At 39.4% G+C, this 14,664-nt stretch overlaps 1 protein-coding gene across 1 annotated transcript in view; it reads right to left on the bottom strand.

Moving 5' to 3' along the window:
• hepacam2 (HEPACAM family member 2) overlaps window positions 1–14,664 on the bottom strand; it is a 54,352-nt gene that overhangs the window by 4,508 nt on the left and 35,180 nt on the right. The window contains exons 5-7 of the mRNA XM_052016924.1: window positions 13,029–13,171; window positions 11,412–11,449; window positions 5,437–5,565 (exon numbers count right to left, since the gene is read on the bottom strand). Coding sequence (XP_051872884.1) covers window positions 5,437–5,565; window positions 11,412–11,449; window positions 13,029–13,171 — 310 coding nt within the window. The remainder of the gene's footprint in view (window positions 1–5,436; window positions 5,566–11,411; window positions 11,450–13,028; window positions 13,172–14,664) is intronic.

Here is a 14,664-nt window from a genome sequence, read left to right as displayed (position 1 = left end):
TAATTACAGTACAAATTTCCTCCAGCTCCCCTTGTCTCTGCTTTAATGTTAGTAGGAGTTGCTTCTATTTCTTATGTTTCTCTGAGGGCAGGAATCAATGAAAGTTTACAAAATCAATTATAGTTGTTTCACTGCATAATTTTATCACTCTATCAAAGCTTGTATTAAATGTTTTCTGGATTTATAGTTCCCATATCACAAGATGATGATTGTTGTAATTTTTCAGGGCAGTAATATTGAATATTAATGCAATAGAAGTACGGTTAAAAATATGTTCAGTATTACATGCTCTGAGCCACTCATTAATAGATAATAAATGGCCATCAAATGTGGCCCAGCAGTAATGCTCTGCCATGTTTAAATGATGATGATGAACCATCCTATTCCATTGCCCCCATCTTTTGCATCAAATGTGACAAATTGACATAAACAGTGGCTTGAGGAGTTTAATAAGAATGCAGGCTGTTGTCACTCTACCCTACAAAAATTTCTATTTTGTTCTCCCAACTATACTTACTTAGAAAATGATACATCTCTCACATTTTCTAGTGTAATTAAAGTTCTTGCCACAAATGCTGTCTGACCAGTTTTTTTCTCTTTTTATTTCACATTGAGGACTTCTTTCTGTTTCCTGGAGCTGAAGGTGTGATGTTACTTTGTCTGCATGCTGATATTAAGTGCTTCAAAATCTGGAAGTCCTGTCCACAATTTCTGAACTCTGTAGAAAGTATAATTTTAAATGGAGATATATATTTTCTAAAAAGGATCACTCAATTTCTTTGTTTTAAAGAGAAGAATAATGGTACAGGAAGACTACAGTGTGCAGACAATTAGGTGGTGAACAAAGGTAATTTTTTTTTTGCAGATATTCTCTCAATCAAGCTTGCAACCTAAAGCCCAGGAAGTAAGACATTAAGTATTTTTTTACTAGTACATGTATGAAAATAGATTTTCCTGGAGAGCAACACAACTACAATCATTTCTGGGCTGAATTCACCACCCCAGAAATTCAGCCAGCACTCAGATATGTTTCCACATAAGACATAAGCCCAGTGACAGCTGAGTCTGTATACACTGCCTTATAGTGCTGGTGGCTTTTGTCCACTGACCTATCACCACCAATAATCAGTATAGGGCCTGATCCATTGCCATAATCACCCCATTATATTCCTAATTCCTGCCATTCCTCAAGCTCCTGTCCAATAAGCTGACCCCAATTGCTGGTCCTTTCTCCCCCAAGACTCTGCTATCACAGATTGTGCCTCACTCCCAGACTTCCCAATTGCTTTCCTTCTTTGAAAGCACATGGGGTAAAACTTTATAAAATTTTGGTGAGGCTACAGCTGGAGTACTGTATGCAGTTCTGGTCATCATGTTATAGGAAGGACATGAATGCACTGAAGATGGTGCAGAAGAGGGAGCAGGATGTTGCCTGGGATGGAACATTTCAGTTATGGGGAAGACTGAATGAGCTAGGTTTTCTTTGGAGTGGAGGAGGCTGAATTGAGTACACAAAATTATGTAAGGCATAAATATGGTGGGTAGTGAGAAACTTTTCCCCATAACAGAGATGTCTAAAACTATACAACATAGGTTTAATGAGAGGAGTAAGGTTTGGAAGGCGTCTGACAATTTTTTTTTCACCCAGAGGGTTGTTGCAAACAATAATCCACTGCCTGAGTGTGTGGTGGAGACAGGTGCTCCGACAACATTTAAGAAGCACTTGACTTATCAACACACTAGGCTATGGACCAGATGCTGGTATAGATGGGTGTTTGATGTTTGGCATTGATTGGTGGGCTGAAGGGTCTGTTTCTGTGTGACTTATGACAGAAAAAGCCTAGCCAGTAGCATCCAATGTCTTGAAACTCAGATATTCTGTTGTTTTAAGTGATGGCTGGTAGTGGAGGGTTGTTTTTCAGATTGGAGGCCTGCGACCAGTAGTGTGTGGCAGAGATTAGTGCTGGGTCCTCTGCTGTTTTTCATACATATTAATGATTTGGATGAAAACATAAGTGGCATTATTAGTAAGTTTCCAGATGACACCAAAATTGGTGGTGTAGTGGACAGTGAAGAATTTTGTCTCAGGTTACAACAGGATTTAGATCAGCTGGGAAAGTGGGCAAAGGAATAGACTTGGAATTTAACACAGACCAGTGCAAAGTGATGCATTTTGGGAAGTTAAACCAGAGCAAGACATTCACAGCGAATGGCAGGGTCCTCCTGGGGAGTGTTGTAGAACAGAGAGACCTAGGGCACAAGTACATAGTTCCCTGAAAATGGTGACGCAGGTAGACAGGGTGGTGAAGAAGGCATATGGCACACTTGCCTTCATTGGTTGGGGCACTGAGTACAAAAGCTGGGACATCATGTTACATCTATACAAGACATTGGTGAGACTGCACTTGGAGTATTGTGTGCAGTTCTAGTCACTGTACTACAGGAACAATGTGATTAAGTTAAAGAGGGTGCAGAAAATACTCACAATGATATTGCTGGGACTGGAGGGCTTGAGTTATAAGGCAAGAGTGGATAGGCTGGGACTGGTTTCCCTGGAGCAAAAGAGTCTTTGGGGTGACCTTATAGTGGTTTATAAAATCATGTGGGGCATAGATAAGGAGGATGATCACAGTCTTTCTCCCAGGTTATGGGAGTCTAAAACAAGAGGGCATAGATTTGAAGTAAGAGGGGAAAGATATAAAGGGTACCTGGGGGCAGGTTTTTCACACTGAGGTTGGTGGGTATATGAAATAAGATGCCACTGGAAGTGGTAGAGGCAGGTACAATTACAACATTTAAAAGACATTTGGACAGGTTCATGGAAAGGAAAGGTCTTGAGGGATATGGGCCAAACACAGGCAAATGGGACTAGCTCAGGTCGCACTTTGGTCAGCCTGGACAAGTTAGGCTGAAGGGCTTGTTTCCATGCTGTATAACTGTGACTACATAACTCTATGAGTAGCATGTGCTACAGACAAATATTAGAAAAAGCCAATTGATGCAACAAATATGACTGAGCACTGTGCCACACCTAAGATGCAGTTCAATGTGTTTTGCATTATCCTCTGTCTTTGTCTTTCCTGACTTTACTTTATCTCCCCCTTCATCACCCTGGATAAGCTGTAAATGTAGACTCACACCCAGCTGCTTTTCTTTTCCATCACCCTCAGAAATACCTTCAAAAACTTCTGCCCGCTTCCCTGTGTCAGCTTAATTTCAGTTGCCAACTCCTGCCCCTGAGGTTGTGAGTTTAAGGCTCAGAAATTTTGGCACAGATTCTGGGCTGGCATTTCAGCACAGCACTTCAGGACTGCTGCATCATCAGAGCTGATGTCATTCAACTGAGATGTTAAATTATGGCTCCATTTGTGCTCTTTGGTGGATGCAAAATATCGCTTGGCACTGCTTTGACGAAGAGCAGGGAAGTTACTCCCACTGTCCTCGCCACAATTTATACCTTAACCAACATCACAATAACAGATTAGGTGGTCATTGTTTCATTACTGTTTGCAGAAGTTTGCTTTGCATGAATTGACTACCTTGGTTCCTCTAAGATTCCGAGACTTCATTTCAAAATACTTTGTTACCTGTGGGATACCCTGTGGTTGTGAATGCCACTATATAAATACAATTCGTCCTTTATTAGTAAGGCAGAAATTTACATTTCACTTATTTTAAGTATATTAAACATATAAACCATAATACTTTCAGAAACATTTTTCAAAATACATCCTGATACCTCCTATATGATTACATTTTACAAATATGTCTATCCTTTATACAAGTTACTTAACTGCTCCAACTGCTAACATACTACTTCAGCACAATATTCCCTGAGTGAGTTGGTGAATGGCAAGTGATCTGTGAGGATTCCAGGTGTGAATGTTGATCGTCTTTTGCAGTCACAGCCTTTGCACTTACATTGGGATTATTCAGCAAATTGAAAACAGATTGATGGAGGGCTGCAAGAAGGAAATTCTAACAATGTAAACAAACACTAAGTTTGCGAAACCAGTCTTGCTCAGCACCCACCTGTGGAAACTCCGCTGGCTCTGGCACAGCAACAAATTCATATATTCCATAATCATCCATAGAAGGCTCTTGTTCTACTGGAAACAAACAGGAAGTGTTTGAAATGGGAGAAGTAACTCAAAATTTGCATGCACAGAGCACACGAGCAACAGGTGGGAAGGTGATGTGGTATTGGGCAATGTAGTTTTGACCAACATCTGACCTATTTAAGATAAAAAAAATAACAGGAGGAAAGAATAAAACTGAAGTATCCTTTAGGATAGATAAGGATAATTTATAGTGCTGCCATTAAGACAACAGTGAACTTCTGTTGTCATGCTTTATGTTCTACAGTACTTATCATGCTTATCCACCAGAAACAACCTGCTGGAAATGGTGATGAGCTGCACTTAATTGAATATTCCTACTACCAACTTTAGAAATCAGAAATAAATCTTAAGCAAGAGAACAGGTACCACCGCTATATCTATAAAAACAATACAGTCTGAAGCTCTTACAAAACACTTGATGGTCAGCATGGACATGATGGGTGGAAGGGTCTGTTTTCGCGCTGTGTGACTCTATGACTGTGACAAGCAATAAAGAAGTGTGCAGCAAAAGAAATATTTTATCTGAAGCCTGGAAAAAAACAAATCAAATGTAAAGGCCAGAGATGTCTTGCATAATAAAAGATGGCTTATTAGAGAAGCCTTAAAATAGAGTTTACTGAACATACAATCTGTTGGATTATTCCAGTCACAGACAGACTTGGAGATGAAAAATAAAGATGACCGTGAAGAGAATAAAGAGATGTAGATGTAGAACAAACTGGAATGGAGAACAAAGTTCCTTACAAATTTACGTAAGTGTAATTTACAGACAGTATAGGGTGGAGCTTACTGTGCTGTTTTGGGTGTCAAGTATTAGCCTTAACTTGTTTTACCGGTTTGCCCTTCATTTGCCCTGTGATCAGAAAGTGAAAGAATCCAAAGGGGAGTTCTACTCCAACCTTGAGCCATCCATGACTTTGAGTTCCATTGGAAGACAAACTGATTCCCCTAGGTGATCTCCATGCCAGAAAGTGAAATGATAAAAACCTATGGCACAGAGGGAGATGGGAAAAGCAACTCCAATCCAGTCCATCTCTGACAAAATTTTTCAGACACCATATTGTCATAACCAATTTTTTATCAGAGTGACAAATACAAAGCCTCAATGCAACACCTCAATCCAGGCACTGGCACTTGTTGAACTACTTTATTGTCCGAGCAAGGGGCTACAAGGATGTCAGTGTAACTCACAACTGCTGCACTGACAACAACCTAATCCAGTCTATCATCACCATCACTCTGGTTCCTAAAATGGCGATAGCAACAAAAATTCTGCTGCAGAAAATTCACAACTGAAGAAATCAAAGACCCATACAGAAAGCTCCATTCTGTCATCACCTCAAAGACAACCTGAGGACTTTCAGCCAGCTGGAGCTGCAGAATATCCTCAGAGTCTGTCCTGCCCTGAAGTCCACCATGATTAGCACCTGTGAAAAGTGGGTTTCTGCAAGAAAACATCACGATTCATTTGATGAGAACAATCAGGACGTTCAGGAAATAATTAACTATAAAAGCAAGGCATTCTTGGCAGGAAGCACCAGCATAACTCAAGGGAAAAAAATACAGATCTACAGGCATCTGAAGGACAAGGTCCAACAAAAGGCTCATGAACTAAAGGACAGATTGGGTGGAAAGAATGCAGGAGATTCAGCAACCAAAAGCCATAACATGTGCTGCCAAGACCTTCTACAGCCTTAACATCCAAGGCCCAATTCCACTGATAGCCAAGAATAGAGGAGGTCTTATCAAAGACAAAGAGGTGGTCAGCAACTGCTGGAAGACGTGCCTTGAAGAGCTATTCAAACAAGAATCAGTCTTTCACATATCCTTGACTTCATCCCACAATGCACCATCCACCACAACCTCAATCAAACCCAACTCGCCAAGAGGTTGAAAAGACCATCCAGCAGCTGAAAAACATCATAGCCTCTAGACCAGATGAAATCCTTGCTAAGGTACCAAAGTATGATGGAGAATTGCTTCTAGCACAAATTCATGAACTCATTTGTATGCTAGGGGATCTCAGAGACAATAATTGTAACCATGCTCAAGAAAAGAGACAAGGCCGATTGCATTAGCTATAGTGAGATCTCCTTGCAGTTTGTCATGGGAAAAGTCACGGCAATGGTCCTCCTTCAACCCTCGTCCCAGTGGTCAAACAGCTACTCTCAGAGTTACAGTGTGCATTTTGCCCATCAAGAGCAACAGTGAAACAAAGTTCCCTTACAAATTTACTTCAGTGTAATTTACAAACAGTATTGGGTGGAGCTGCCTATGCTGCTTTGGGTGTCAAGCACTACCATTAACTTGTTTTAGTGGTTAGCCCTTCATTTGCCCTGTGATCAGAATGTGGAAGAATCCAAAGGGGAGTTCTGCTCCAACCTTGAGCCATCCATGACTTTGAGTTCCATTGATGCAGCCACACAAAGATAGCTGTTGAGATAAGTTGGGTACATTTTTCTCCGTTTCCTTGGAGTTTTGTAAAGTGGTCCATGTCTGATCTGTGGAAAAACTGGTAAATGACTTTGGTGACTGCTGCAGTGCAGGAACAAAGTACAAGTGTTACCTAAGCCATATTCAGCAACATTGAGAGCAGTGATAACCTAATAACCCTACTTTGATGATGCATCCCTTTGCCAGCATTGAGGCTCTGCTCATGATCAACCAGCTCCCATGTGCAGGCCACATTGTCCACAAGCCCAACATCAGGTTCCCAAACTAAGCATTCTACTCTGAGTTCTGTCATAGCAAGAGATTACTGGGACAGACAAAATGTTTCAAATACATCCTCAAAACTTCACAGAGAAGGACAGAAGCCTAAAGCCCCACACCACCAGCTACCTTCCTACAACCATCAGGTTCTTGAACCGACCTGTACCACCCTAACCCTACCTCAGCAATGGAACACTATAGACCACCTCTTGCACTACCATAAGCTTGTCTCTGATTGTTTTTTTTCCACAAATGAATTGTTTTGTACTGTCTTTTTTGTTTTCTTCAGAGTCTTGTACAATTTATATAACTTATGTTCTGTGTGTTGTCTTAACCTACGTGTTTGTGATAAGGCTGCAAGCAAGTTTTTCATTGCACTTGTACATCACCATATTTGTGCACATAACAATAAACTTGTCTTGACCTGAGTTGACTGAGCCATAGGAATCCCTGGCCCCAAATTGCTGAAAGTGGTGAAGAAGTACCCAAGAAAGCACCAAGCACTTGGAGCAGCAGAAGGAGACTGCAGTAACCTTATCAACTCAGCCACCCACCTTATCAAGCTCCACCTGTCCCACCTATGGGAGAATCTACGGATCCAGAATACAATTTATCAGTCATCCCAGAGCTGTATTGGAAGAAAGTCATTCCTGATCCCAAAGAACTGCCCAAGAAGAAGAAGTAGAAGACTTATTCGTGAAATAGTGGGTTCAATAGAATGTTAAAAGAACCTTGTTTAATGTTTTATTAAAGATAGTAATTCCTGAGAGGTTTTCAGTCAAAGCAAATAATTCTTTATAGATATGAAAGGACTTACTACTCATTACTCTTGTTAAGAACTTTGTATCAGTAAGCTTTCTCAGGAAGAATATCCCAGGATAGAGTTTATGCTTTGAGTGGAATTGGCAATCCTCATGCAAAATGCATTAAAATTGCACATTCTCTGAACTGAATATTTTGCTCACATTTCTGCTGAAATGAATTTACATACTGCTGAAAGTAAATTCTTTCATGAACAAGTACAATCAGAAAACATCATAGGACATTTTTTGCATTAAAAATAATTCTTGATATATTTAAGAGATGCAATTTTATAAATGGAGTTGCCAATGGGTTTAAACTAATAATTTTTAATCAGTCATATCTACCAAGTCTGATAACCTTATTTTAAAATAGAAATGACTTTAAAAGATTGTACTGTAGTACATTCCTGTGAAATTAAATATGTTTCAATATTTAAGATCCTCCAAGAATGTTTGGTGCTCTGGCACCTAAAATTATCCTAACTTTTAGAGCTCTTTCAAAAGCTGGTAGATGAACCAAAGTAGCGGAAACACTCAATGGCAACTAATTTTGGAGGTGTGGACTATCATATTTGGGTGGAAAACCTGCTGTCGTTCGGGATCTGATCCAGTGTGTTGCCCTCTCCAGGTGATCTGTAGTGTGTAGCTGGGTAACTAACAGGCAGCTCTTATCCAATCAGATTGAAGAATCTTCATTGTGCCACTTTGTCCAAACTAAGAAATGTAAGTTAAAATATATTATTAATTGTAAGAGTATGTACAGAAAATAAAATCGAGATTAAAAAAAGGGATTGAGAGATGGGAAAGAGACAGGTAATAAAAAAAATCAAAAAATTCAATAATGAATTAATTCTTAAGGATTTCACATCCGTATAAGTAAATATTCAGAGTCATGGAGGTTGTTTGACAGTAATTAGGACAACACAATGTTAAAAATTCACTTACTGCTGAATGCACAATCTTTAACATTTTCATGCTTGTTTCATTGATAATTAGTGGGAAAATACAACAATTTCACACCCTTTTCATTGACTTCAGTTCTGGGGGTATGAAAGGTTCTGGCAGAGTGAAGCTCATGCAGGGGCAGGGTGAGCCAGAGAGCAATTACCAGATTCCTGTGATTAACTGCACAAGTATAGACTCCAAAAGATATAGCAAGGTTCACTCCATGTTAGCAGTGAGCTCTGTTCATTTTGCTTATTATTATTATTGCAAATGCTAGGCTATTGTGTTGTTACATTTTCACTGGATCATATGGATTGGCTCGGAGATCTGAAACCAGGGGTCCAGCCTCAGAAAATGCAGTAAGACAGACATATGGAGAAATGTCTTGACTGAGAGGGTACTGACCCCATGGAATTCTCTAATGCAAAAGGCTGTGCAGGTCAACACTGAATATATTTAAGACAAAGTTAGATAGTTTTCTCAACACAAAAAGCATTATGGGGTACGGGGAGTGGATGGAATTATGGAATTGAGATGGAGGACCAGACATAAATGGTAGAGCAGACTCAAAGGGCTGAATGGCCTACTCCTGCTCCTGTGTTTCTAAGTTAATACTAGTAATGAATGTGCATCGACTTGAATGCAATTTGCCTTGTAAGTAGGCTGTAAGATTGCCAACATCTTTAATTACAATTATCAAGCCTCTTACTATACTGCGAATTGAACTTACTTTGGTTTTTATAATCCACTGCATTTGCCTAATTGATAGCACCATGTCCAGCATGTGTTTAGAATGCATACAAGATTTACAATGCTATTCCCGTAAAGTCAATTAAAAAGAAAAAAAATCTAAATTATGGTTCAATTCAACTGGAGTTTGAATGATGTTTCCACTGCAGCTATTAACAAGACCAGACAGTTCAAAATTGATTTTCCTTAACAATGAAGTTTGTGGTACTGAAAGGAACCACTTGATCAATGTGTCATTGCTGGTTATGTACTAAACTAAATCTTATTGTCAGTTATATCTTCATATTCTTGTAGATCCAAATAAATATCTAAAAATAAGTCTCTGCTCCAATTATTTCTTCAATTAAGGATTCCATGCACTAATTGTTTTTTTTGCATAAAATTTCTTTCCTAATCGTTCTCTTCTGAAGAATGTTAATCATTGTCTTCCCAGTCAAACAAAAACAGTTTTATTTTAATATAAAAGCAGAGAATACTGGAGGTACCTAGCAGGATAGGCAGCATCTGTGGAGAAAGAAATAGATAACCTATTAAGTGTATTAGTTTAATGTTCTTTCACCAGAACTGGGAAGGTGAGAAAATAAGCGTATTTTAAATTGCAGATGAGGAGGAAGAATGGAAAGAACAAAGGTAATGTTTGTATTAGGTGGAAACCAAGGGCATCCAAATGATGTATATGCTTTTGGTGCCATCAGAGAGATGGAAGCACAGGTTTGTTATACACGGCTGATTAGCCTGGAGAAGATGTAAAAAGAGGGAGGTGAGTGAGGATGGAAGAGAAAGAAGCATTAACCAATAATTCTGGAACTGTGAGAGTCAGAATACAATAGATGCTGGAAATCTGAAATGAAAGAGATTGTTGAGACTGTGTTAATGTTACCAGTTACATCAGAACTGGCCTATTCTGACAGAAATGGGAAAGACCAATTATCTAAAATTGTTGAATTCAATATTTAGTGTTTATTTCTGAGTATATCTTCAAATGTGCATCTTCAGGAAGAGAATTAACTGGATGTTTGTGTTTCAAAATGGCAACACTGACGGGTTATTGTCATGATTTGCTTTGGACATTTCCTGTGGATTTTCACCGATGCACTCACCAACATGGCATATAGCAAGCACTGCACATTGCAAAAACCTCTTTGATGTTCAGACAGCGCAAGCAATGCATGTTAACTATCTGAACTTTGTTCTTTATCTCTTAACTTTAGCAAAATCCTTCAAAATTGTTATTTTTTTTGAAAATCTGCTCTTGTCATTCACTGATTCACTAAAAGTAGTTCTAATAGATCACAAGACAAGGGAGCAGAAGCAGGCCATTTGGCCCATCGAGTCTGCTCCAAGGAAAAGGGAAAAAGAAATGGGGTGGGAAAAAAAAATTATTCTAATCCCATTTCCAGCCTTATCCCCATATCCCTTGATACCCTGACTATTTAGATATCTGTCTATCTCCTCCTTGAACACCCCCACTGATCTGGCCTCCACTGCTGTGCGTGGCAAGGAGTTCCACAATTTCACCACCCTCTGGGTAAAGAAATTTCTCCTCATCTCTGTCTTGAAACTGTACCCTCTAATTCTAAGATTGTGCCCTCTGGTCCTGGACTCGCCCACCAAGGGAAACAGCCTAGCCACATCTACTCTATCCTTTCCTGTCAACATTTTAAATGTCACTACGAGGTCCCCTCTCATCCTTCTGTACTCCAGTGAGTACAGTCCAAGAGCCGACAAACGCTCATCATACGTAAGCCCTTTCATTCCCGGAATCATTCTCGTAAATCTCCTCTGAACCCTCTCCAACGTCAGCACATCCTTCCTAAGATGTGGGGCCCAAAACTGCGCACAAGATTCTCCTTTCTGTCACAATCTTATCCTTTATTGTATATTTCACTGTTTAGTGTTAGTGAATCTGTGTCTAGACTAAAGGATTGCAGTGCCCATCAGTATGGTAAAGTAATCAGGTGCATGTTTGATATTAGATAATCTACACTTGGAATTTTATGTACAAAATACAATATTTTTAGTTGTTTTCACTTGCATAATTATATCCAAATTTTAAATGTCACTTTATTCTGAGTATTACCTGACACTTGGTGTGCTCGTATGTAATCTGTTGGCGACCTACAACATATTGAAAACAAGTTTAATTCAGTCAGTTAGATTAGGAAAGAAATTCATTTACCAAGAGCTTCATTAACAGCCATTAGCTTTTACAGAGTAGTCCCCTCATGAGCAATTACAATTTGTATACCAACTTCCAATTTATTCTGATTCTGACTTGCTTTAAAAAGTCTTAGTTAAAAAAAATATAGATAATAAATAGAAGCTATTTTAAGCTACTCTTAGCATTGTTCTTTAACCCTCATTACTTGCTGTGTTTTAGAGTAGTGGTGGATTGTGACAGATGTATGTCATCAGTTTATGGAAGCTTAATAAGCAATTGTAGATGATGTTTCCAAGGTGCACCATATGGATGAGGCAGAAAAGAAGACCAAGGTGAAAGTGTGAGCAGAGAACTAGGAGCCATTGTGAAAGAAACTCTGGCTGTGATCAGATAGGTAATACTGGAAACTTAACATGGATCATCTTCAGAGCAGAACAGCAGAGAGGCATGATCACCCATACTAAAAATTGGAGAATTGTTGAGGACCATCACAATATCATTCAAGACTTTGCTTAGAGATGTTTTAGGGCTGTGGGAGAGATAGAAACTGGATTGGTGGAATTCAAACAGATAGTTTCAAGAAAGAAGGACATGGAACTGGGAGATGACATTGCATTCACTAACTTTAATGAGCAAAGGAAATTGGAGATTAAGGACTATTAGTAAAGGTAAAATGTTTCTGTGGGGCAGTGGGTCAGTATAGGCATCAGACTATGTGTAGCACAAAAACATAAGAAATGGGAGCAGGAGTAAACATCTGGCCCTTTGCACTTTCTCCACCTGTCATCAAGATCATGGCTGATCTTCCAGCTCAGCTCCATTTTCCAGCACTTTCTCCATATCCCTTGATTCCATTAATGTCCAAAAATCTATTGACCTCTATTTTGAATCAACACAATGATAGAGCCCCCACAGCTCTCTGACTGAAGAAATTTCTCCGTATCTCAGTCTGCATATTTTAAGAGTGATTCTAGCTGGCCAACCAGGAGAGAGATTCTCCTTGCATCTTCCTTATTGAACCTTGTAAGAAATCTGTAAATTTCAATGAAATCACTTATTCTTCTAATCTTTCGAGATTACAGGACTAGTTTACTCAACCACTCCTTTTATGTCAAACCCACCATCCCAGGAACCAGTCTGGTGAATCTTTGTTACACTTCCCCTATAGCAGGCATATCCTTTCTTCAGACAGGGAACCAAACTGTACCCAATTTTCCAGGTGTGATCTCACCAGAGCCCTATATAATTGCAGTGGGACATTCTTGTATTTAAATCCTCTCAAAATAAAGGCCAATACACCATTTGCCTTCCTAATTGATTACTGCACCTACATGGTGGCTTTGAGTGAATTGTGCACGAACAACCCCTAGATCCTTTTGAACAACAATGTTATCCGGTCTTTCACAATGTAAAAAGGATGTTGCTTTTCTGTTTTGTCCACCAAAGTGGATGACTTCACAGTTTTTCACAGTATATCCCATCTGCTATTCCTCACCCACTCATTCAGTTTATCCATCTCCCCTGAAACCTCGTTACATCCTCCTCACTATTCACAGTTCCACCTAGTTTTGTGTAATCAACAAATCTAGAAATATGACAATTGGTCTCTTCAGCCAACTCATTGATGTAGATTGTGACTAGCTGGGGCCCAAGCCCTGTGGTTCCCAGGTAGTCATAGCCTGCCAAAGTGAGTAGGATTCATTTATTCCCACTCTTTGTTTGTTGTCTGATAATCAATTTTCAATATATGTCTGTATATTAACCCAATTCCTTGTGCCCTAACCTTGCTGACTAATTTCTTGTGTGGGACCTTATTGAAACCCTCCTGAAAATCTAAGTACAGCCACAAAGAACTCCAACATATTAATCAAACTTGACTTCCCGTTCATAAATCCATGCTGACTCTACTCAATCCTGTTATTCTTTTCTAGGGTGTTCCCAGGAAGGTGAATGAGTTGTCAGGAATTTAATGAGGGATGTGGTTGAAGAAGATGGACAGAATGTGATGAGCTTGGACAGGGCAGAAAACAAAAGAAAAACAACGTCCAGGTTTGTCACAATGGACAACGGGCTCACTTTTGACTGGAGTTAGAGCTAAGGCAGCAGAAGGGGAGAAGGAAAGTGAATATTTGGAAAGCAATAGAAGAAAGGAAATGGCTTACAGTGGTGAAGAGATAAGATAGAGAATAGAGCAAAGCTGAATAAGTATAAAAGAAATTAAAAGAGGCCCAAAATCACAAGCAGTGTGCTTATAGAAGTATTTTAGAATAGTTGGCATGTTATATCTTGGGGAAGGACTAGATGGAATGAAATATTTTCAGTGAAGCTCCCAATCTAGCAATAAATTATTTATCAATTACCCAACTGATTTGAACTTCATTGATATACAGTTTTAAGATATTCTCCACGAGAAGAATAAAATGTAAAACCTTAGGAAAATCCAAGGTATAAAAATGCAAGTTAAGATATTTTAAGAATAGATTATTCTACCTGTGGTACAGCTCCTTCTTGATGACTACAAGAGAAAGAGACAAACGAAGGCATATTTATCAAAACATGCTACAAGTATAAATACATTCAAAACCACACACAATCAGAAACAACAAATACCAAGTAAGTGCTGGAATTGCAGTGAAGGAAGCTGAAGATAATAGAGCTTCACTTTGCCGCTACTAGAATTTGCATCAATGGCAGTGGTTCCAGCACCTGCATATCTTCATCATAGGCAGGTTCTCAGGATCGGGGTAGTGTTGCTTCCACTGAGGAGCGGAAGGGGGGCTGTGCATGATTTCTGTTAATGTGGGATAACTGTTGCACACCAACAACCACAGGGTTTTGACAGAGGGAAGCATTAGTCCAATGGCAAGGAAATCCAACTTATTTGGAAACTAGGCTCTGCTGCATAGACTTACCACACAATCATATTCTAAGTATACACAATTACACAGTGATAACCCATTCACCTTTCACAAAGACATAGAAGCTGGTTAGACTTCTTTTGGAGTATTGTGTGCGGTTCTGGTTGCCCCACTACAAGAAGGATGTGGTTGCACTGGAGATAATGCAGAGTAGATTCACCAGAGCATTGCCTGGATTGGAGGATTAGTAATGGGGAGAGATTGGATAGGCTGGGTTCCTGGAGTGAAGGAGGCTGAGGGATGACCTGATAGGG

Source organism: Pristis pectinata, chromosome 5 (genome assembly GCF_009764475.1).
Source record: "Pristis pectinata isolate sPriPec2 chromosome 5, sPriPec2.1.pri, whole genome shotgun sequence".
NCBI classification, from domain to species: Eukaryota; Metazoa; Chordata; class Chondrichthyes; order Rhinopristiformes; family Pristidae; genus Pristis; species Pristis pectinata.
This window is presented reverse-complemented; position numbering and strand designations above follow the sequence as displayed.